General features: G+C 41.8%; 1 protein-coding gene across 2 annotated transcripts in view; it reads right to left on the bottom strand.

Moving 5' to 3' along the window:
- The window catches only part of LOC139467418 (cadherin EGF LAG seven-pass G-type receptor 1-like), a 131,205-nt gene that overhangs the window by 24,090 nt on the left and 83,032 nt on the right, over positions 1-24,083 (bottom strand). For both annotated transcript variants that reach the window (XM_071248978.1, XM_071248979.1), the window contains exons 12-24: positions 20,563-20,715; positions 19,948-20,017; positions 19,366-19,483; positions 19,072-19,121; positions 14,488-14,611; positions 13,795-13,904; positions 10,290-10,389; positions 8,438-8,606; positions 7,693-7,759; positions 7,165-7,225; positions 6,790-6,875; positions 5,097-5,223; positions 4,612-4,653 (exon numbers count right to left, since the gene is read on the bottom strand). In XM_071248978.1, coding sequence (XP_071105079.1) covers positions 4,612-4,653; positions 5,097-5,223; positions 6,790-6,875; positions 7,165-7,225; positions 7,693-7,759; positions 8,438-8,606; positions 10,290-10,389; positions 13,795-13,904; positions 14,488-14,611; positions 19,072-19,121; positions 19,366-19,483; positions 19,948-20,017; positions 20,563-20,715 — 1,277 coding nt within the window. The remainder of the gene's footprint in view (positions 1-4,611; positions 4,654-5,096; positions 5,224-6,789; positions 6,876-7,164; positions 7,226-7,692; positions 7,760-8,437; positions 8,607-10,289; positions 10,390-13,794; positions 13,905-14,487; positions 14,612-19,071; positions 19,122-19,365; positions 19,484-19,947; positions 20,018-20,562; positions 20,716-24,083) is intronic.

The raw sequence follows: 24,083 nt of genomic DNA, 5'->3' as shown, positions 1-24,083 counted from the left end.
TATATTTAACTATAGCAAATACTAGTAGTCGGGACATAAAAACCCGTTCGTTATACCCGTCAGTTCGTTATAAGCGTGTTCGTTATAAACGTACTTTAGTGTATTACGAAATCTTGGGAGTCAAATTAATAAATGGTGAGTCCTTTTGAATTATGTTTGTACACATGTCATAATATTCTCCACCCAAAATAATAGAAACATTGTAAAACAGTAAACAGTAGACTACGGTTAAAACGAACACGCTTATAACGAACTGACGGATAACGAACTTACTTTTTGATCCCGACTATTTGCTGAAGTTATTCTGTATATATGCTTATAACGAACTACGGTTATAACGAACTAAAATTAGTAGTCCCTTTGAGTTCGTTATAACCGTAGTTTACTGTATTCCAAACGGAAATATCCTTACATCTTTGGTATTGGTCACAAGGGTAACACTGGTAAGGAAAAACCAAATAGCCCACAATATTGCCCTGGTAACCATCAATCAAGGAATCATATTTGTTTACATTTTGCTTCAGTATGTTCTGCTCGAAGCAAACCAGTGACACCATGGCGATTATATAGACGTTGAAGAAGCAGGATGTAAGGTTTCAAAGTGTGTTAGTATAGAGATCCAGTCCCATCTATTTCAGCTTTTGGGTGTTCTTGAAGCTGCTACTACTCTGTATTCAATATTCATTCTGGACAATTTTATTATGTTTGGAGACTCCGACAAATTGTACCAAAGTTTTAATTTAAATCAAATATTTCATTTTTTGGTCTATTTGTGGCCTACAATTTAGGCAAGTTGATCGTGATGCAACACAGTGTTTGGATAGTTCCCAAATCCCAGAGATTAAAAACGACCAAAAACCCCAGTAAATTGTCCATAATCATAAGATATCTAGAATCACTATCAAATTGTGATGACACCAGGTATTCGCGAAAAAGTGAGCGTATCCTGCCTCATCGGACGCATACTTCACAAACACATGCAAAGACAAGTCAATTGTTCATAAAACAACACGGGAACAAATCAACATAGGGAATTGCATCGGACATCATGTTTTTGTCACTGATGCTTCCTATATTTGGAAATGCCCTCCCGCTTCAACCATAACAGAAAAAGGAAATTAAGAATTCCTCAGTTATTCGTAATATAATGCAAACAGACCACAGTTGATCATTATCGTTCGCAGCTATTATTTTTCCATCGTTTCCGTCATCCACATCACGGGTTCTAATTCAAACTTCTATCAAATATCACTTAACAAAATATTGAACAAAACTACGTAATTAAACTGCATTTAAACTCAACTCAATAAATTGTTTATTTGCTTCAATGATATTCAGCTTTGCTTCAATGATAATCCTCCATCATTATTTCATCTCGATTAAAGTGTACTAAATGATACGACTATTAGCTACATTTGAACATGTAAAGGTCATAGCTGTAGCGAGCCTATTTTAAGTAAACTAATCAACGTTGTAGTAACACAGCACAGCATGTGTCACAAACCCTTTTGTGGTTCCTATATAATTATTAACCCATCAGAAACCAAGCCCACCTGCCTAAGTACCAATTACTATTCCATCCAATCAGCAAACCATATAGGTACACTCTGTATTGACTGACTTCGCTTGAAAGAACCACAGGAAACCATGCCCTCCTTACGCTACTAACCAGACCCATACATCCACCCAGCAGTCAAGATGACGCCTTGGCATTAAATGCTTAGCTTTAATGATACGGACAGACATCCAACCGTGCCTTAACCACCAGCCCTGATGGAACCCTCAGGTACTCCACATAACATTACATTCCAAGTTCCGTTGCCATATGTTTGGCCCTTAACTATTCATGTTCCATCTTGTAATCCAAGAACACCATAACTTAATAGCTCATTATTTATCTCGGGGCGTTTAGTTAAGCTGCTAGCGTTTAACTATAGGGACTGTCAAACGTTATTTCGGCTAATGATGCCATATCAACGGGTATTAAAGGATCTTCCCTTTCGGACAATTGACCAGCGAGGATGCCTGTGGTTATTGCCGAGACGTCCGAGTTTTCACCACAGAATGTCCAATTACTTTATCACCATTACTGAAGATCAAAGATGCATTGAGGTGACACAAAATACAAATAGTCATAATAATGCTTTGTTGGGATAATAAAACTACACCCCTATCAAGTCAATCATAAAATACCCCCTATCTCCGGAAAACCTTATCTGTAGCATTTTGTCTTTTTGATGTAGGCCAACAAAACGCGTAGCCCATTGCTCAGCCGCGTGGCTCCTTTCAGCGGCTTTTGAAGAGGCACTTCGGCGTGCGCCGTAACAATAGCCGTTTTCACTGGATCAGAGAAGCGTGAAATCACCCATGGTGTTGAAGCGTGCGCGAGAGAAGGATATCCCAAGCCTCTCACCTCTGTCCAATACGATCACAATACAGTTGTAGTGACAAATCACTCTGGCGGCCCAGGTACACACAACAATGTGTCTTACCGGAAACAAAAAACCGCCATTGTTACGCGCGTTAAACACCATCTGTCACTACGCGCCTGTTCACTATTTACGCTACAGCTCCGCACAGAATGACGATGTCCGCCATTGTCGAAGCCCTTACGATCGTTATAGAGGACTAATAAACAAGATATTAAGCCGAATGCAATAGACAGGGCCCTCGATCAGATATTAGGCTCTCCTCGGGGACCCCGCAGTCTTTTTTTTAGCCTTCTGGCGAAAAGGTTGTGTTAAAAACTGAGAACTTTTAATGTGTCTCTGCTCTATCGATCTGTTTGACTGTGTTAAAGTTTTATCGTGTTTAATTCAAAGGCCGCACATGGCTTCTTTAGACAAAAGAGATAAGCATGATGAATTACTTTCTGATTCATTTACAATTCTTTCTATTCCAACACTGAATTAAACTAATTTTATACATTATATGAACAATTCTAATTTCATTTGGTCGCGGATTGATATTTTGCAAATGTAATTGGAAATCGGTTTGAGCGGAGATGTCTTAAGATCATCATTTATAACAAAAAATTAACACGACTGGTTTAACAAATCAAATCTGGGCGAACGTTGCACAAATGCCTTACGATTTAGATAAAAACAAACAAATAAGTCCATTTGGGTCGGTTGTTACTTGGAATACATCGAGATGAAATTGAAATCGTCACACCCGCAGTTGACTGTACAGACAAACACTGACGTATGTGTGTAAATACAAAGGTGAACTATCAGATATATATCGCGATACCCTATAGTAATGATGAGATATGCTTTGTTGTTTTACGCCGCACTTACTAATAGTCAAGCTATTTAGCCAACATGTCGGTCATTTTCACCTTGCAGATAACTGAAGTCATTTCCAAATGATACGGTCCCATACCAACTTTAATGTATCGGGGATTGTTGAGTCAAATATCGATGCATCGCTTCTCCCTTAGTAAATACAATGTATTACTCGTTTATATCTGCATCTGTTATTTGCTTTCGAGTGGGACATAAAACGTTTGTACAGAATTTAGCTCGTGTATCTAAGACAGTTATACGGCAAACACTCCCTGACCTGGTGGTATCTATCCTTGATAGACACACTGCTGTACAATTATATATATTCAATATATAGTTAATAAAGTGTAAACGAGGTCTTAAAGGAATTTAAATGCATATTTCGCCAAGGGATTAAAATAGAACCGAAATGTTCCTGAACCACATCGTCAAAAAAAATTAATGCGATTTTGTAAAATATATAATCTGAAATAATAACTGACAACAAAGCCTCAAGTAGTTTTGCAAACGGTTGTTATGTTTCTAAATGTTAAACGGCAAATTACTGTTGTTTCAGGAAACTACACTGTACATGAACATTGTACGACGCTTCAATGGCCCCCGAGATGCATTACCTGGAGGTCTTTCTCATCGGGCACGTGTCTACGATTTCCAATACATCTGATGTACGTAAAAGGAAAATAACAAAGAGTGTTTGGGATACTTTCCCTTCCAACCCGAAGAGTATCTTTCATCCCAACTTCATATACGACTGTAAAAACAATATTTCAGAAATACCACGTTATTTCTACGATTATTTTGCATTCATGACCGTATCAGTAAATCTATGAACTAGATGTCCCAGTGGTGCTTAACATAAGACAACTAAAAACAAGACGTTATTGTGCAATCAGAATATATTATCTTTAATGTCATTTTGGGTGTTAAAGTGAGTGGATGTGGGTAAACGCCTCAATAACGCGTGGCAGTGTAATGTGAGACAGACAGACAAATTTATCTGTCTGTCTGTAATGTGAGACGAAAGCCAGAAGTGATGTTTCAGAGGATTACCACTTGGCGCCTTGGGCACGAAGCGTTAACACACGCGCATACATTCCGGAAAAGACGATCTGACATGGACCTTCGATTCGATTCAAGTCCATTTGATCAGATATTCACCCATTACTCGACATAATGGTGAATCACCACACATCATAATACCATCACTTTCCAATATACTCACACCAGGGCGTCACAATATTTTCATCAAATGTGCATATAAATGTAGATTAGAAAGTGAACAATTCGAAGAGAAACAGCTATGCCAGACATGCACGTCACTCACCTCTTCATGCAGTAGGACGAAAAATACCACGAAGAAAGCACCCTGAAACAACGACAAAATATTCATAGGGTATTATGTAAAATAAAATGATTCGTCTCGACAATAATTTACTCATGGAATGAAATTACTGCAACTGTCATTATAGGGAAGAGTGTTTGAAACGGAATTTACCGTATGTTTCCTCGAAGTTAAAATACAGAGCCAAACATATTCCGGATCATGAATATTTACAATTTCATGTTTCATAACTTTATTTTATACAGCAGCGGCTCCGTTGCGGAGGCTCTATGCAAGTACTAACATATCAGTTGTGTTAGATGAAAGTAAATATTTTAAATGAAGCCAAATAAACAGAAAAACATTTTTCAGCAATAATAGAAATATATGCCTGGGTTCAACTCTACAATGAAAGCAACACAGTGTTGAATCTACGCCTACCCAACATAGGATTTACTGAACTAGATGCAACTTAGGACCAAACTCACCTGTAAAAAATTAAACATGGCAAATAGATATTTCAATATCGTGTCCACCATCTTTATGGAGATGAAGGCAAATGACCAACACACTGTGTTTAGAATAAGCTGGGTCCACACTCCCTTCATGTGGATCCTGGAACATTAAATGAATAGAAGTGTACTAACATGTGACATAAATAATTCATTAAGATGGAATTCACTTGAATGTACAATATATAAATATACTCTTATAAGCATGGCCTGTACAAAGCTCTAAAGATTGAGGTGCTTTTCTGCAAGTTTTACTGTATATTTTTTTGGCTTAACGCCGCATTAGCCCAGCTATATGATGACGGTCTGTAAATAATCGAGTCTGGACCAGACAGTCTAGTGATTGACTTCATGGGTATCGATCTACGCAATTGGGATACGATGACATGCATCAACCAAGTCCCCCGATCTCGTTAGTCGCCTCTTACGACAAGCATGGATTTCTGAAGACCAATTCTAACGCGGATCTTCACGGCGTGTTGTACTGTATACAGAATATATCATTACGGCTGTTCGAACAGCAGACACGATTCCTAAATACCGCCTTATAACGAGACTACAAATCATCGAAGCTGTTTGTTTGGCGGGGTCGTCTCATAAACTAGAGGAGCAAATACTTTAACGGCCAGTAAATTATTTTGCTGTCAAAACACAGACAATAGGGAATCTTCATAAGGATCAGTATTACTAACATTGAAAAGGTCTCCTTACTGCTATACAATATCAAAGACATCGTTACGTATCAGAACCGAAGTGAACCAGATTTCGGTCAGAAGGGAAGGTCCTGATCAAAGAACAATCAGTGCGGTTTGCTGTTTAACATCACAGTCAGCAATATTCTAGCTACATGACGCCGGTCTGTAATTCATTAAGTCTGGACCAGACAATCCAGTGATTGAGATCAGGAACATCGATCCACGAAATTGGGATACAATGACCTGCATCAACCAAGCCACCGAACCTGACTACCGGATTCATTCCGTCTCCTCTTACGACAAGCATTGGTTCTTACCCGGTATCCCCACGGGTTAAAAACAATCGGTGTTGGAAAACGCATGGCGTCATCAAGGTATAGGTTGTCAAGGCATAGCAATATCCCAGCTATGAGACGGCAGTCTGTAAATAACACACACACACACACACACACACACACACACACACACACACACACACACACACACACACACAGAGAGAGAGAGAGAGAGTCTCTGCATTAAACCACAGTTCACTTCACCTTAAACCTTGGAAGAGTTCATTCAGTTTTACGGGACGATGAAAAGGTGAGGTGAGGTGTAACGTCGCGTACAAAGATTATTGCACTTATATAGCGACGTGCATGCACGTGTGTGTGTGTGGCTGCTTGTACTAGTCCGGACTGATGCCGATTTATAGTGAGACACCACGCCGCAGTTTAACAAGAAAAACCCACTCGGACACAGTATACTGACTCCAAGCCGACCAGTCCTTGTTTTAGCCCCTTAATGCCGAGAAGACAGACAGGGTAACAACAAGTACCAGAGCGGACGCTCTACCTCTAGACCACGGAGGCGGTCGTTGATGAAAAAGGTGAAAAATCATTAATTACAATTACAAATTACATTTATATCTCCAATTCACAATAGTCATGTGATGTATGCGTGTGTCAATCATCGTAAAACTAAATACTTACAATATAACTTTATTTGTCTTTTCACTTTTCGTGTAGGAATTTTCGTTGTGTTCTTTGGCGGTAAATATCAACACTAAAATATTTATCTGAAATGTAAACAAAATCGTTAATGTCTGTAAATAATATATGAGGCGAAACATAACACGACACAGCCATAGGCAGCTACAGGCATCCACTGAATTGAATATTGATTTTTCTTAACAACAATGAGTCCACCAAGAGTAGTCTCCCTGTATGACGATCGCGGATATGCTACGACGCATCGTTCACTTACTGCTGATTCTGGCTTGGAATAACCCGTTGTCTTCCCACGATTTATTGATTCACTGAATTAATTTAATAAATAATAAAACTATTGCTATGAAGGCTTCTCACCGCTAAAACGCCCACTGCAGGGCCAATAAATAACCAAAAATGTTCCCAGGCAATCCAACACCTGTAAAGAAATGCGCAAAAAATAAACATTTTTAGCATCAGTGAGGTAAACAAGGGCAAATAACCGGAATTATAAAAAAAACGTTGTGTAAGGGATGAAAATATCATACCTGGATACAATTTGACAAAGGCTGTAATTAATATTTAGATTTTCGCCCCACCCTCCTCACTACTCACAATAGTATTCGCAAGTGCCTTCAGGCGAACAAAATTGCTACGTGTGCTTCCTTATTCATGAAAAGTAGCATTTACCTTTCCAACCAAACATTTAAACAGGTTGACAATATTCACAGATGACCTGAACAGTGTTTAAACAATACGATATTAAATATACAATGTTTCACAACTAACAGTTTTTGAAATAATTTATACTGGTTTCGACAACATTGTTACAATTTTGTATACTTATAAACATGCACATGTACATGTTATGTGGTTGATCTGTTGATGTATACTTGTTTTACTTACATGTCTGGTGCGTAATAATTATCCGAGTGACTCCCAACGAAAGCCCCCACCAGCACAGCGGGTATCACTGAAAGTTGGAGTTACAAGCACGATGTACATCGTCAGCAATCAAAACACCTTGGTCCTAAGTAACACGTTACCTATAGCTGCCCTGGTCAAAACTCTTTGACATTCTTATAGTCTAACCCATGAGCTCCACGTTGCATTAGCAGCGTGACCTGACGGGCTGCACGCCGTTCATACACAAGACACACACTATTTTCTGCCGCTGATTCAGGCCATATATAAATGTCTATTTAATAATAATAATAATAATAATAATAATAATAATAATAATAATAATAATAATAATAAAATTATCATCATCATCATCATCATCATCATCATCATCACATTATCATTATTATTGTTGTTGTTGTAAATCTCTATGGCATTTCATCATCATCATCATCATCATCATATTATCATTATTATTGTTGTTGTTGTTGTTGTTGTAAAACTCTATGGCATTTTCGCAACCGATTATCTTCCTGAAAGAGAAGATAGGCACCACAGCCATATTAATCCTTGTATGCCTGTGATCTGAGTTTCGGGCGAGTTATATTTCCAATCCACGAGTCCCTCGTATAAAACTCACTGCTTTTCGATACTGACTAATAGGGGATCAAGTGGCCACAATGGCTGCCCAGGTGTACAGTACTTGAACAAGGAGCATCCGAGAGCCCACTAAAGTGGCACCACTTACCCCAGCCGAGGACGTAGTATCTGACGAGGGAGCCCGAGTCTGTGAGCTCGCCTTGGTTGTGGGCGGAGTACGTGATGACGATGTACAGGTTGAAGGCTTCGTTCATCAACCACGAGTACGTGGCCAGGAAGAAGTAGTGGAGGAGGATGGCGAACACCTGACAGACGACCTGGAATGGGAAGAGATAGTGTAAGCGAACACCTGAGAGACGACTGGAATGTGAAGACATGGTGTAAGCGAACACCTGACAGACGACTGGTAAATATGGAGGTACTGTAAGACGAACGCATGATAGATAAACGGAAATATCAGACGCTGTAAGGTAAACATCTGGCAAACAGCCAGGAATATGAGGAGATGATGTAAGGTAAACACCCGGTAAGGAACCGGCAATATGAGGAGATGCTGTAAGGTAAACAGCCGAGAATATGAGGAGATGATGTGAAGTAAACATCTGGTAAACAGCCAGGAATATAAGGAGATGCTGTAAGGTAAACAGACGGGAATATGAGGATATGTACGGTAAACATCTGGTAAACATCTGGCAATATGAGGAGATGCTGTGAAATAAACATCTGGTAAAAAGCCGACACTATGAGGAGATGTTGTAAGGTAAACACCCGGGAATATGAGATGATGTAAGGAAAACATCTGGTAAACACAGTCGGGAATATGAGATACCGTAGGGTAAACATCTGGTAAACAGCCGGAAATATGAGGAGATGCCGTAGGGTAAACACCTGGTAAACAGTCAGGAATATGAGGAAAGGTACGGTAAACACCTGGTACACGGCCGGAAATATGAGGAGGTGATGTAAGGTAAACAGCCGGGATTATGAGGAGCTGATGTAAGGTAAACACGTGGTAAGGAGCCGGGAATATGAGGAGATGCCATAGGGTAAACACTTGGTAAACAGACGGAAATATGAGGAGCCGCCATAGGGTAAACATCTGGTAAACGGACGGAAATATGAGGAGATGCTGAAAGGTAAACACCCGATAAACAGTCAGGAATATAAGGACATGTGGGGTAAACCCCTTTATACAGCCGGGAATATGAGGAGACGGTGTAAGGTAAACACCCAGTAAGAGGACGGGAATATTAGGAGATGCTGTAAGGTTAACACCTTGTAAACATCCGGGAATATGAGATGCTGTAAGGTAAACAGTCAGGAATATGAGGAGATGCTGTAAGGTAAACACCTTATAAACATCTGGGAATATGAGGAGATGCTGTAAGGCTAACACCTTGTAAACATCCGGGAATATGAGATGCTGTAAGGTAAACAGTCAGGAATATGAGGAGATGCTGTAAGGTAAACATCTTGTAAACATTCGGGAATATGAGATGCTGTAAGGTAAACAGTCAGGGATATGAGGAGATGCTGTAAGGTAAACACCTTGTAAACATTCGGGAATATGAGATGCTGTAAGGTAAACAGCCGGGAATATGAGGAGATGATGTAAGGTAAACACCTTGTAAACATTCGGGAATATGAGATGCTGTAAGGTAAACAGTAAGGAATATGAGGAGATGATGTAAGGTTAACACCTTGTAAACACCAGGGAATATTAGATGCTGTAAGGTAAACAGTCAGGAATATGATAAGATGCTGTAAGGTAAACACCTTGTAAACATCCGGGAATATAAGGAGATCTAAGGTAAACACCTGATATACACCCGGGAATACGAGGTGATGATGTAAGGTAAACAGCCGGGAATATGAGGAGACACTTTAAGGTAAACCCCTGGTAAACAGCCGGGAATAGGAGAAGATGATGGAAGGATGACCCACGAGATGGTGTAAGTAAACACGTGGTAGATACCCTAGAATATGTACATCGTACTTACCGGCTGGTCGTATCTGTCGATGCCGAACATGAAGACAATCTGAGCGAACATGACGGACAGACACAGGTTCTTGTGAAGAGAGGCCGTCGTGGAGGAGGTCCTGAATATACAGACACATGAGTGAGTGAGTGAGTGAGTGGGTTGGTGGGTGGGTGTTTGAGTGAGTGAGTGGGTAGTGAATGGATGGGTGGGTGAGTGAGTGGTGGGTGTTGTGTAAGTGGATGGGTGGGTGGGTGGTGTGTGAGTGATTGAGCGAGTGGATGGGTAGTAGGTGGTGTGTGGGTGGGTGGTGTGTGAGTGATTGAACGAGTGGATGGGTAGTAGATGGTGTGTGAGTGGATGGGTGTGTGGTGTGTGAGTCATTGAGTGAGTGAGTTGATGGGTGTATGGGTGGTTGTGTAGGTGTGTGAGTGGATGGGTGTGTGGCTGAGTGAGTGATTGTGTAGGTGTGTGAGTTGATGGGTGTGTGGGTGGTGTGTGAGTGGATGGGTGTGTGTGTGGTGTGTGATAGGATGGGTGTGTGGGTGGTGTGTGAGTCATTGAGTGAGTGAGTTGATGGGTGTATGGGTGGTTGTGTGGGTATGTGAGTGGATGGGTGTGTGGCTGAGTGAGTCATTTTGTGGGTTGGTGAGTGAGTGACTGCAGGTGAGTGAATGCGTATGAGTGTATGAGACGGTTAAATGTTTGGGCACGTGAGAGAGTTTATGAGTGAGTGTGATTGAAGGAGTAAGTATTACATCTGTAGCATTGCACATATTCGCGCCAAGCAGATGGTTGAATGCGTGAAACATACCAAGTAATAACTTTTTTTTTTTTTTTTTTTTTTCAGTTTACAAACTTATAGCGTGATATGGCGCTAATTAAAGCATAAAAATCATGTCTCCCCAAACCAACTTCGCGTAAATATTCAATATGCATTAACTTTGACATTGTTTGTTGGAAGTCTGTGTGAGAAGTCGGAACATATGTGGGGGAATGATTGTCAGAAGTCCATAGCCCAAAGTCATGTGCACATACAATGCGACGGGGTGTTAGTATAGAGCTGGATTCGGTGTGTCAGCATGATCAAGTGCAGATGTTTGAGAGCCTTCTAATTTGTCTGGGTTTGCTGCCTCCCTTATAATGGGTTGTCCAGACAGGATGATTGCTACTGTACAAGGTAGGTATAATTTCCACAAATTGAAGGTGGCGTGACATTTGCGCTCTTTACTTACTTCGGATAATTCCAAACCATGGATATTTCTGTAAAGGTCTTTGACAGTCTGGTATTCCAACCTTAACATCGTATATCCTCGTTGTAATTACAAAGAAACGTGTGTCTCCTCGCAATGAGTTTAGGCACATGAAGGGACAATATTTCATCTCAGTAGCAGTTTTTACTTTAATTTCTTGTCCGCCTTTTGTTATTTCAGCGAAAAGTTTAAAGCAGCCCACTCGCTCTTTTCAACACAAAAGGCCCATACGGATATATTCTTCTGTTCGTCACCACGGCGTGTTTCGGACTCGGGGTCTATTTTGGTACAGTATGTTTCGGGCTATTCATTATAATATAATGGTATCTAAATTGGGATAATTAACGTGTATTAGTTACTTTGGCCAGTTCCATAATAGGTAGGATCTTAGAGTCTATGTTAAAGTATGGAAATTACGATCGTCAAAGCGCTAAGATTGCTTTGTGGAACGGGGCCTAGGCGTCCAGAAGAAGAAAAGAGACAACACGTCACATTATTATTCTGGGAGCCTATTTCGTCCAGAAACACTTCTCGAACTGAACTTGTGATATTCATGACTACATACAAAAGAAAGGCAAATTATGAACTGGCTTTTATGAACCATTGTATTCGCGGGTTATTACATAGGCATGCGTTACGTGAGTATATCATCTTCAAACCCAGCCCTGAAGACTTGAAATCAACCTGCATACATGGCGTGTAAATGAATGGCGACCACGATTCTATAATGAACTGCTGAGAAAATTAAAGTATACACCCATGCTTGATGGTGGCCAACATGAAACAAACAAGAAATGTTTATTCGATTGTGATATATTTGATACGGGTATCGTAGTTCTGTTTTGGATGTAAAGTTTGCATCGTTTCGGCGACTGGTTTCAGACTTGTAGTGTTTTCGTAATGTTTGTAATTTTTTGGTCAAATCAAATTTTCAAGTGTATACTTTCTTTTGCCCGGCAGTGTATTAACGCACGATATTGTTTCTAAAAACTAAATAAAGAACACATTATACTGGGCGTCAAATATATAATCAACTGTGATGTCGAAAAGATGTTAGGAACATTTCCATTCCTACGGTTCAGACAAGTAAGGAACATGACGACATGACGTCCCTGTTAATTCCCTAATCGTCCACATAGTATCCGCAGCTTACCGAGAAGGGTTTTAATTTGACGACTATCTTAAAACGCCACGACCGGAGACACTCCATAGAGTTCAGCCAGAGGTAGATGTACAAGTAAAAGGTCAGGTAAAACAGGGCCGGAGAGAAAGAGACAAGTGGTTAAAGGTGTGGGCACCGCCAGGTCACCAGGCGGCACTGTCAGGTAGGTCCTGGGTGAGGGTCTACCAGTGGTCACCTGTTGAAGCACATTGTACAACATACACTCATTATCCGCTGTGGTTCCCGTTTCGATATGAAGGTGCTAACCCCCGCCCCCTTCAATCCCGAATACCCGAGTCTCATTGCTCACTCCTGTATCCCGAATTCTTCTTAACACAAAGCATTGAGAAAAGGGTGCTATTTGAAGTAACATTACTGAAAATGCAATATACATGTATACCGGAAAAGTTTAAGTACACAATTACTCTTTTTAAATGATGAATCTGCGTACAAAATACGACTTTTTTTACGTCCGAGGTACATGTACCACACTACTTAGTCCCGAATACCCCTGAATGTACCCCTGAATGTACCCCTGAATGTACCCCTGAATGTACCCCGGAATGTACCCCGCAATGTACCCCGGAATGTACCCCGGAATGTACCCCGCAATGTACCCCGGAATGTACCCCGGAATGTACCCCGCAATGTACCCCGGAATGTACCCCGCAATGTACCCCGCAATGTACCCCGCAATGTACCCCGGAATGTACCCCGGAATGTACCCCGGAATCTCGCGTACCAAAAGAGGGTTGGCAGCCTCCCATTTCCGCCGCCCCCTCCGACACGCAGGGGTAACTTGTATCCCTTCAAGACTCGCACTTTTCCATAGAATATATTTTAGATGATAAGAAAAGAATATAATATTTAATATCTCTACACGCCCTGTGAATCAAGTGAAATCTAATCAGTATGCAGAAAGCATCTGTTAACTCGAACGCCATTATCTCGACACTTCGTTTTAAAGGATCCAACTAATACCACCGGCATATCCATATCCACGATGGTCTTAAACGGCACTATGATTGCCTCATACTACGGATAACTCGCACTGCTGGACGAAAGGATTTCGGGTTAACCAGGTTTCACCCTACAACCAGAATACACTTACTTGACATATACGTGTATAAGGACGGAAAGTAGACACAGCGTGGCAGACACTGTGCATCCAATGTAGGACGCAAAGTTCATCAGTTCTGGGCGCTTATCTCCCTTGTCCCACTAGAGAAAAATAGAAAAAGGCGCTAGTAAAATACACAGATTTCCTATATTTATTATCAGTGAGTGAGTGATTATGGTTTTACGCCGCTTTTAACAATATTCCAGCAATATCACGGCGGGGGACACCAGAAATTGGCTTCACACATTGTACCCATGTCGGGAATCGAACCCGGGTCTTCAGCGTGACGAGCGAACGCTTTAACCACTAGGCTACCCGACCGCCGCTATATTTATTATCACTGCTCTCCTACGCATGCAATGCTATTCAATCTGATTAAACGTCTTCAAGTTTATTGTAGTGAGTGAGTGAGTATGGTATTACGCCGCCTTTAGCAATATTGCAGCAATACCACGACAGGGGACACCAGAAATGGGCTTCACACATTGTACCTGTGTCGGAAATCGAACCCGGGTATCGGCGTAACGAGCGAACGCTTTAACCACTAGGCTACCCGACCGCCCCCAAGTTAATTGTAAATGAGTAAGAAAAGCCTGTAAAAATGTACTTCTATTTTTTTCGGCAGGATGCTGCCTTATCGGGATGGCTTACTGATACCGATTAAATGTCTGGGAAACCACTCACATTTTCATTGTACATGTCAGTGGTGACGGCAAACACACCAGGCACTGAGCATGCGCACATGACTGATTGCGGTCTGTATTCGAGGATCTCGCAGTTACTTCTCGTCCAAGTCCATTTCCGGGTTCTGAAGAATGAGATGTAATGACTCGTAATACATGGAACTCAACAGAAATCTACATTTGAACTAAACTGTACAGCTTTACAATAAACCGTTTACAAAAAATAACTTCGAGAGTACAATGTCATCAGTTTTGAGTTTCGAGATCCTTACGATGGCAACGCTGCCAAAATCACAGGTTAGGTCATAACATATTAGTAATTGTTTGTCGGATTATCACCTACCTCCTTTGAAGATGTTATCATAATGAAGCTCAAATCATATTTGAAAAATAACAGTTGAAAAGAAGCATGTAATACTCATATCCCCCGCCAATATTACATGTCCGGTTGTGTGCAATGCATTATCTCCTGTGAACTATGTTCACTGGACCTTTTTGTAAATAGCCTAATTGCAGCACTAGAAAGGTTATTACTGGTGTTGTTTTGTCATCTCAGTTTATGATAGAATACTTAACTGTATTTGTTGTGTTATTACTTAAACAATTGTCAGAGAAGTAAGGGAGTTCTTAATTTACTTAGAGATCAGTGAAAGCAGGGGTCACCATGAGGTTACTGTGAAGTACAGCAACAATTAATTATCTGATGATCTGAGTAGTAGACTGGAGTCTGGAATGCTACAGCACTGGCATGATCAGTGAAGAACAAGTCCAGTGTAGCTACAAGACAGTGCGTTGGAGAGTGAATGAGTTGAGTCATTTTCCGCACATTAAAGAAATCTTCAAGTTTTAGTTTTTCACTCAGATCACAGTTGAATTCCCCAGTAACTAGGACATGTGTGTCCAGGTGAACAGTCTTTCATTCCGCAATCTATTCATCTCATCCTATGCTTTTTTGTTTACTTCAATTTTGTGTTCATCAAAACGTACAAGTTTTAGGCCTTTCCTTGAAATGACTCTGCTGAGCATCGTATACACTTGACCAGGCAGGGATTTAAATTTACTTCCTTGTGTAATTGTCATGTTCCCAATCATCTGCTCATAGGTGCTACCTTGTGACTTGTGGATTGTGGGGCATCATGCTAAAGTTCCTGGATACTGTTTTCTTTCATCCATGACAGATTTAGCATTGACACAGAGAACGAGGCTGTTACAGCAGTAATTGATACTGCATGTTTCAAATTGACAGGACTTCGCTTTATTGCTTCATGACCAACCTTCGGATCATCAAACTGAACAAAGATTGTTCCCTTCAGTGGTCTGGCGATGTCGATTGCTATGTGAATGATAGTTCCTGTAGCACCATTAACCAGCATGTCTGATATGTCAGTATTTGTGATTTGCATACACCTGAACCTACAGCAAGTGAGATGTTTTTTAGTAATCCACCGGTGTCACGAGGGTTGGTGCTAATCACAAGTACAGAGGCTCGTCTTGTGTTCAGGTCCTTCTGAGAATCAACAGCTGTGACCTGAATGATGGCATTGTCTGTTTTTGAAAGTTGAATATTGTTGTAATCATCAGCTTAAAAAGGGATACGCAGTCATGAGGCAGTACACTTGGGGAATTTTCAAGCTCCTTCAGCAAATCGATGTCTTTTGAAGTGTGATCACCAAGTCACCAAGTGATCACCTCTGCAACAGGCATGCAAAATCACTATCACTTTGTTGACGTATTATCTGTTTGTGTTCATGGAGATAGAAGAGATCCTTCCACACTGAGCCACAGAGAGCTCTATAGTTCCCATAACCTGTTGCAAAAACTGGTCTGTCCCGTACAGGATTTAGCTGCAGAAGGTCACCAACACACAATAAGGACATGCCTCCAAACGGCAGTTCGTTGGTAACGGCAGTTCGTTGACAAAAGCAGTCTGAAAGGTCAAGTTCAGATTTGCTGAGGCTTGTCCTCCAAACATTGAGATCTCATCTGCTATGATGATTTTCAGATTACTATACATGCATTGTGTTCAGTTTCTCAGTCGAAGGCTTGCGATGCATGTAGGACTGGCCTCTCTTCCTGACAGGTAGATGGAAAGCTGAATGTAGTGTTGTCCCTCTAATGTTGGATGCTGCCTTACCAGTGGAAGCTGTGAGAATGGCAGTTGGTTTGTCTGGATCATCTCCAGGTTGTCGCCAGGACCTCACTGCACTTTGGTAGAGAGCATTTATAGTGTGGCAGCTGTCAACTCCGCCACCTCCACTGTGCCCCTGTTCATGTTACCGGCATGCACTGCGAGGAGGTAAGCTGGTTCGGGTGCCCTTGTTCATGTTACCGGCATGCATTGCGAGGAAGTAGGCTGGTTCGGGTGCCACTGTTTCATGTTACTGGCATGCACAGTGAGGAAGTAGGCTGGTTCGGGTGCCACTGTTCATGTTACCGGCATGCACTGCGAGGAAGTAGACTGGTTCGGGTGCCACTGTTCATGTTACCGGCATGCACTGCGAGGAAGTACGCTGGTTGGGGTGCCACTGTTCATGTTACCGGCATGCACTGCGAGGAAGTAGGCTGGTTGGGGTGCCACTGTTCATGTTACCGGCATGCACTGCGAGAAAGTAGGCTGGTTCGGGTGCCACTGTTCATGTTACCGGCATGCACTGCGAGGAAGTAGGCTGGTTCGGGTGCCACTGTTCATGTTACCGGTACCCACTGTGAGGAAGTAGGCTGGTTCGGGTGCCACTGTTCATGTTACCGGCATGCACTGCGAGGAAGTAGACTGGTTCGGGTGCCCTGTTCATGTTACCGGCATGCACTGCGAGGAAGTAGACTGGTTCGGGTGCCACTGTTCATGTTACCGGCATGCACTGCGAGGAAGTAGGCTGGTTGGGGTGCCACTGTTCATGTTACCGGCATGCACTGCGAGGAAGTAGGCTGGTTCGGGTGCCACTGTTCATGTTACCGGCATGCACTGCGAGGAAGTAGGCTGGTTCGGGTGCCACTGTTCATGTTACCGGCATGCACTGCGAGGAAGTAGACTGGTTCGGGTGCCACTGTTCATGTTACCGGCATGCACTGTGAGGAAGTAGGCTGGTTGGGGTGCCACTGTTCATGTTACCGGCATGCACTGCGAGGAAGTAGGCTGGTTCGGGTGCCACTGTTCATGTTACCGGCATGCACTGCAAGGAAGTAGGCTGGTTCGGGTGCCACTGTTCATGTTACCGGTACCCACTGTGAGGAAGTAGGCTGGTTGGGGTGCCACTGTTCATGTTACCGGTACCCACTGCGAGGAAGTAGGCTGGTTGGGGTGCCACTGTTCATGTTACCGGCATGCACTGCGAGGAAGTATGCTGGTTCGGGTGCCACTGTTCACGTTACCGGCATGCACTGCGAGGAAGTAAGCTGGTTTGGATGCCCCTGTTCATGTTATTAGCATGCACTGCGAGGAAGTAGGCTGGTTGGGGTGTCACTATTCTTGTTTCCGGCATGCATTGTGAGGAAGTAGGCTGGTTGGGGTGTCACTATTCTTGTTTCCCGCATGCACTGCGAGGAAGTAGGCTGGTTGGGGTGTCACTATTCTTCTTTCCCGCATGCACTGCGAGGAAGTAGGCTGGTTCGGGTGCCACTGTTCATGTTGCCGGTACCCACTGTGAGGAAGTAGGCTGGTTCAAATGCCACTGTTCATGTTACTGGCATGCATCAGGATGAAATAGGCTGGTTCGTGAGCAACTTGTAAATTGTGTTTTCACAATAATTCACCATATACCTTGACCAAGTTCCTTTGTCACGTGGTATACATCTCAATTAGGTAATTATTGTAACGGTTCTCAGACAACCCTGTGTAGATGTTTTTGTAGAACATGTAAACGGTTATGCTCTGTGCTAAGGAAACATTCGTAAAAACTCCAAACTATCAAAAAGGACCAGTTTACAACTAGACCTATTTATATTGCAAGTTTGGAAGAAATATTTTACGGTTTTCAAGGTCTGTGCCAACTTGATTTTCAGTGTAAGTCAAAGACATTGCCAGGGAACCTCGACATTTTTAATTTTTTTAAATCCCAAATTATCAAAAGGCACCAGTTCACCACTAGACCTATCTATGTGCCAAGTTTGGTGAAGAAATATTGTACGGTTTATAAGATCTGCTCCGGAAACATGCACTACCTTTCAATCTAAGTCAAAGTCGTTGCCAGGGAAACTCGAAAAATATTTATTTTTTTAAATCCCAAAATATCAAAAGGCACCAGATCACCACTAGACCTATCTATGTGCCAAGTTTGGTTAAGAATATCTCCCATGTTTTTTGTGTGCCTTCTGCTCCGGAAACAAAACGAAACGAAACGTGACGGACGGAAGGATAGAAGGACGGACGGACGACACCCATTCCTACATCCCTCTTCCACTTCGTGGCGGGGGATAATAATGTCACTACTGCAAAATAGCTCTCAGTGACTGCTTTGGGAAGGCCTTTAAGTGAACTCCACTTTAAAAAACACACTAAGGTTATATATGGCCCAAAATGGCCTAACTTCTGGCCCCGTCCTTGTCTTTAATACGTAGATGAACGAAATTGTTGAGATGTAGATCTTACCTATTTCGATGTTTCAACCTCACGCAGTCCGGGTTAGATATATTGAATGTCTGTAATGTAGAAAGGCGACTTTTTAAGCATGCCGTTTCCTATTAAAATCTGTTACAGAATGTATTTAGACTGTATCTAAATTTACAACAGTAAAATTAATAGTGTCTACACTACAGATATTTGGTGGGCCAATGGCCTTGTATACAATAAACCGAATCGGATATATGGTCTATTATAGCATTCTGCTATTTCAAGGGAGATAACACATGCCTAACAAGTAACAATACAAGGGAGGCAACTCACGTCTAGCAATGGAAGATCAATGATGATGGGCGAAGTGAGGTTCTGTGAGAGTGAGAGATCCCCCATGTGTGTGAACAACGCGACGATAGGAGTGTTCACCCAGTCGTCCTTGCGCCGGCTGCAGTGTACAAGAACGTAAAGTAAACCTCCATGACACGACCCGCTAGGTCGATATAATGACTGAGCGTGAGAGTGACTTTAACGCGCTTTGGACATGTATTTCAATTATTTTACGGCGTGTCAGCCAGATGTAGGAGAAAAGCCTGCAGTGATGCAGGTTCACCAATTTGACGAAACCCACGAGCACTGGTATGGTGCTGACAAAGCGAGAAGCAGCCGAACCCATGATCACCGGTTCAAGGAACGCCCAAGAGGCACAACACTGTACAAATAATTGTGGCGTCTTAGACGAACGGGACATACGTTCTCCTCGATATAAAATCCAATATGCATATTGTAACATAACTACGACAAAGTCGTTTCATATTTACAATGTGTTTTCAATTTTGTTATCCAATATCTTTCCATTAGTTACCTACTGCTATGTTAATATTTTGGAATTTCTGAATTTGATTTTCTGACCTTTTCACTGCTTGACCCGGAAGTACCCTTGCAAGCGTTGGATATCGAAACGCTGATATACCGATGAACACTGAAACAAGATCAATATTGAAAGTTTGTATTCTTATTTTCTCATTAAGATTTGTCATTCAAGCTTATACAATCAGGAGGAACGAAACACCTCTTACACGTCTCTCTCCCGGTCCCTAGACTAGTGGCGCTGTTGAGATGGATCCATATCCAGAAATGTTCGGAATGTTTCAATGTATAAGTGTGCCAAGTTTGGTGCTTTTAACCAAAAGTGCACAATTTTGACTAAAGTCCAGCCTTAACCGCCCTACTAGATAGACACATATGTAAATCTCATGATTTTTTTTACAGTAAAACATACTTACGTTATATCTTTATTTTAAACTATTTATAATATTCACGATCCGTAACCTCATGCAATATAACTCGATATAACTCGATTGACTGTAAAAACAAGCGAACTGTGCTTGAATAAGAATAATCCTTTCGCAACGGGAATTTCTTTCGAACATTTTGAGATTTACGAGTGCTTCTAGCTAATGCTGATTTCGAATCCGGTAATGATTGAATTTGTATCGGCAGAAACAAGTTTATTATCTCCCTTGCCTGGAAGCTGCGATACATTCTGGGTGAGAAAGGCGTCCCCCTGGATCCTCACTGAGCCGTCCTCAAACTTGAGAGTGTCGCTCTTGAAGTCGTACGAGTCAGGGAAGAGGATACCATTAAACTTCTCGATCCAATGCGTCTCGATCTTAAACTCTGCAAAAGAGAAGGAATTAGTTGTACTAATACAACGTATTTATCAGTTGGGTATTTCAAACGAAAGATAGAAATGTGTTATTTGCCGTATTATAATATGCGTTGGTTACCGATGCTGTATGCGCATAGATATTGAAATTGTCTTTTTGTAAAAATTGACAATGTCTGTATACCATAGTGAACTGGTTAGGATAGTAAGAGAATGTAAGAGAGGATTAAAAGGTTGCTGGAGATCTAAGGTATACGGGATAATACTTTAACAGATCACCATGAGGTGAAGTGAGTGAAATTGGATATAACGTCACGTTCATGATTATTGCACTTACAAGTATATAAGTATGCGTGTGAGTGAGTGAGTGAGTGAGTGTGTGTGTGTGTGTGTGTGTGTGTGTGTGTGTGTGTGTGTGTGTGTGTGTGTGTGTGTGTGTGTGTGTGTGTGTGTGTGTGTGTGTGTGTGTGTGTGTGTGTGTGTGTGTGTGTGTGTGTGTGTGTGTGTGTGTGTGTGTGTGTGTGTGTGTGCTGTACTGACTAATGCCGATTTCATAGCGCCAGAACACTGAGATATCTTGTCGAGGTTTAACATGGGCACGCTCAGACACAGTTGACTGACCCAGGGCCGACCAGTCTTTGACCAGGGAGGAGGTCAGCTAACGGTGGCATCCACACCCGCATTTATTCGGGTAAGTCCGGAATAGTTACATTCGTGCAAGGGTTACGTCCCTTGGCAAATAAAACTCAAAGACCATGGACGGCAACATATTTCACCATTTCGACAAAATAAATCCCGAATTCAGTATTGTGGAAAGCTCTTGGGGATAAAATATCACATTTTGTCGTCTGGTATTCTCAAAATACGAAGTTAACAAAGTCAGCTTTTGACAGATTACGCCGTTACTGCCTTTTATATTGACTGAAATGACTTGACGATACCGCTGTTATTATACATTTATCATTATCCTAGATAACGGTATCATTAAATGGAATAAGCTCGCTATACTTGGTGTCTGTGGATATTAATAGATGTTGAGAGGGATGCTTTAGCTATTCCTTTCAAGCGGCCCTGTGTGGGTGAGACAGCGAATGCAATAAACGCCAGTGATCCCGGGAAGATACCGACATACAAAGGATAAAAAGATGCAAATCTGGGATTCGAACCCATGCACATTTGATCCCAGCAACACAGGGGCCAAAGTCAACACTTCCAGCGACTGGTGGAAGAATTGGGCTCCTATATCCTAGTTTGTTGTCTATGGCGATTCAAATGTGGATCGTATGGCTACAATGGCCATCGAGTATGGATATTATTTTGTTCAGTTCCAACCAGGTACAGGAAAATCATATCACGACCAGTGTGATGTCATCTTAATCTAGGATTGCGTAATAATAATAATAATAATAATCAAATAGATTATGGATATGAGTGGCCCAGTAGTCTAAGTCGCGGCAATTGTCGTGCAGAGTATGCCTTAGGTGTGCCAGAAACCGATTTTCGTGGGTTCAAATCCCAGATTCGTCTTGATTATGTTTCTTGGATTCCTCGTAGGTTTCACCAAAGTGGTAAACGTCTAAGGCCTGCATTACTTAAGGCTTTCATCCCTCAACAAGCTAACACTCCGGGATATAACTGAAATACAGTTCAAAGCGGGGTCGTACACGACTCACTCACTCTTGTCCCATACAACATTGATGTTTGAGCACGTGTCGGAGTCACTCGTTTCAGGACAATACCAGCCTGTTCCAATTTGAAGAATACTCTTCACCCCAACAATGTTTAATGTATCTGTTCTACTGACACCAACCCCATTTCATAGAGAATAAATACTGAAACTAGCGTGGACTCCTTACAATACCAATGTACATTCAGTACACAAACGGGATTAGAATGTCAAATTGGTTTCCACAATCAGCAGACAATTTCATGGTCTTTTGATACCCCAATGAATACTGACGAAGACATTTAGACCAGTCGTCGTGTTCAGAATCTACTACAGCCCAAAGTCTCCCTTTCGCTTTATTAGAAAAGTTTTCTGTCTACATTCGGGAACCTTGAGAAACAAAGGATGACAATGAAGATAAAATTCTGATGTATCCCTTCTTCTTCCACACTGTGCTTTCCTGATCAGCTTAACTCCAAAAGTAGCAATTGTTTTCAATCCATTGACGTTTTTACGAGAGCAATCTTGACCCTATAGCTTCAGATATACCTTTTGCTTCACGTCTTTAATAGAATTAAGGAGTCCTGTCTGGCCAATGTAAGTTTACGATCAATTATGGGAGCATCCTGTCAGGATTACCATGATGGCCGATCACCACTACTTCCGGCCAGACAAAATAACGCGGGAGAAGGCACGTGCAGCGTGTTATTGTCCAGCGATGGGTACATCTGAATCCAGATATCAGTGGGACAAAATCGATACACCTAGTTAACGAACCGTAAATGTACAAGACAGAAGATTGCTTGGAAAACCTTACGTTTTGACTTTCTTTGAAATGAGGAAAAACGGGAGCTTGGGTTGAATGATTTTCTTTCAGATCTCTCAAAAGTTCACAAAGTTGACGTCTCGTGATAAAAAGACATAGAGATTATAATCGCTCGGCAGAGGCTCGCGCAAAAGGAAATTATATTGGATTACCCATTCCCGCAAGGCAATGGCGTGTATAGAATGGGCTACCTAGGACGCGCAGGCTTCGTCAGCGTTCAGAAATGCTGACATTGCGGAGGTTTGGACACATTTGGCATGGTATCAACTTTATTGGTACAAAACATTTGCATATCACTTCATCATTAAAATTATGACCAAATTTATGGTGTCCTTTTTATCGAACCTCACAACGCGTACCAAAGACCTACTATGATAATATTATCGATTCACGCTTAAAATCGTGTTTTTCGTGTTTAATTGATAAGTCTACGATAAAGGTAGGAAAGTATACCAGAAATGTGTTCCACTGACGCTTATTTGCAACTGTCTGTAGTTTTGTAGAGTAGACTACACCGTCTGGCTTATCAATGTTATCAAGAGGCTGTCCACAGCACCTGTTTCAGCTATTGACGAAACGCCTAGCATCTAGAGCCTTACGATCTACTGACCATCATCTTACTGACCCGAGGCGTTGCCAGAAATCTTTTGGCTAAAGAGCTTCTGTCTATGGAGCTGCGACTCTTTGGAATTTGCCACTCAACCCGAGACTCTTTCAGCTGAAGACCTTTCTGTTCAGAAAATACTGTCCATAATCTAACTGAAATAGTTTTGTCTGTACGTTTGCGCATATGTATGTCTATTGCAGCCGTTTGAGCGTAAGGAAATTATTCTAAATAACTTCTTTAAGCACACACATAATGTATGGGATTTGTCGCGGTACAAATA

Source organism: Haliotis cracherodii, unplaced genomic scaffold (assembly GCF_022045235.1).
Source record: "Haliotis cracherodii isolate W230 unplaced genomic scaffold, xgHalCrac1.p SCAF_2, whole genome shotgun sequence".
NCBI classification, from domain to species: domain Eukaryota; kingdom Metazoa; phylum Mollusca; class Gastropoda; order Lepetellida; family Haliotidae; genus Haliotis; species Haliotis cracherodii.
This window is presented reverse-complemented; position numbering and strand designations above follow the sequence as displayed.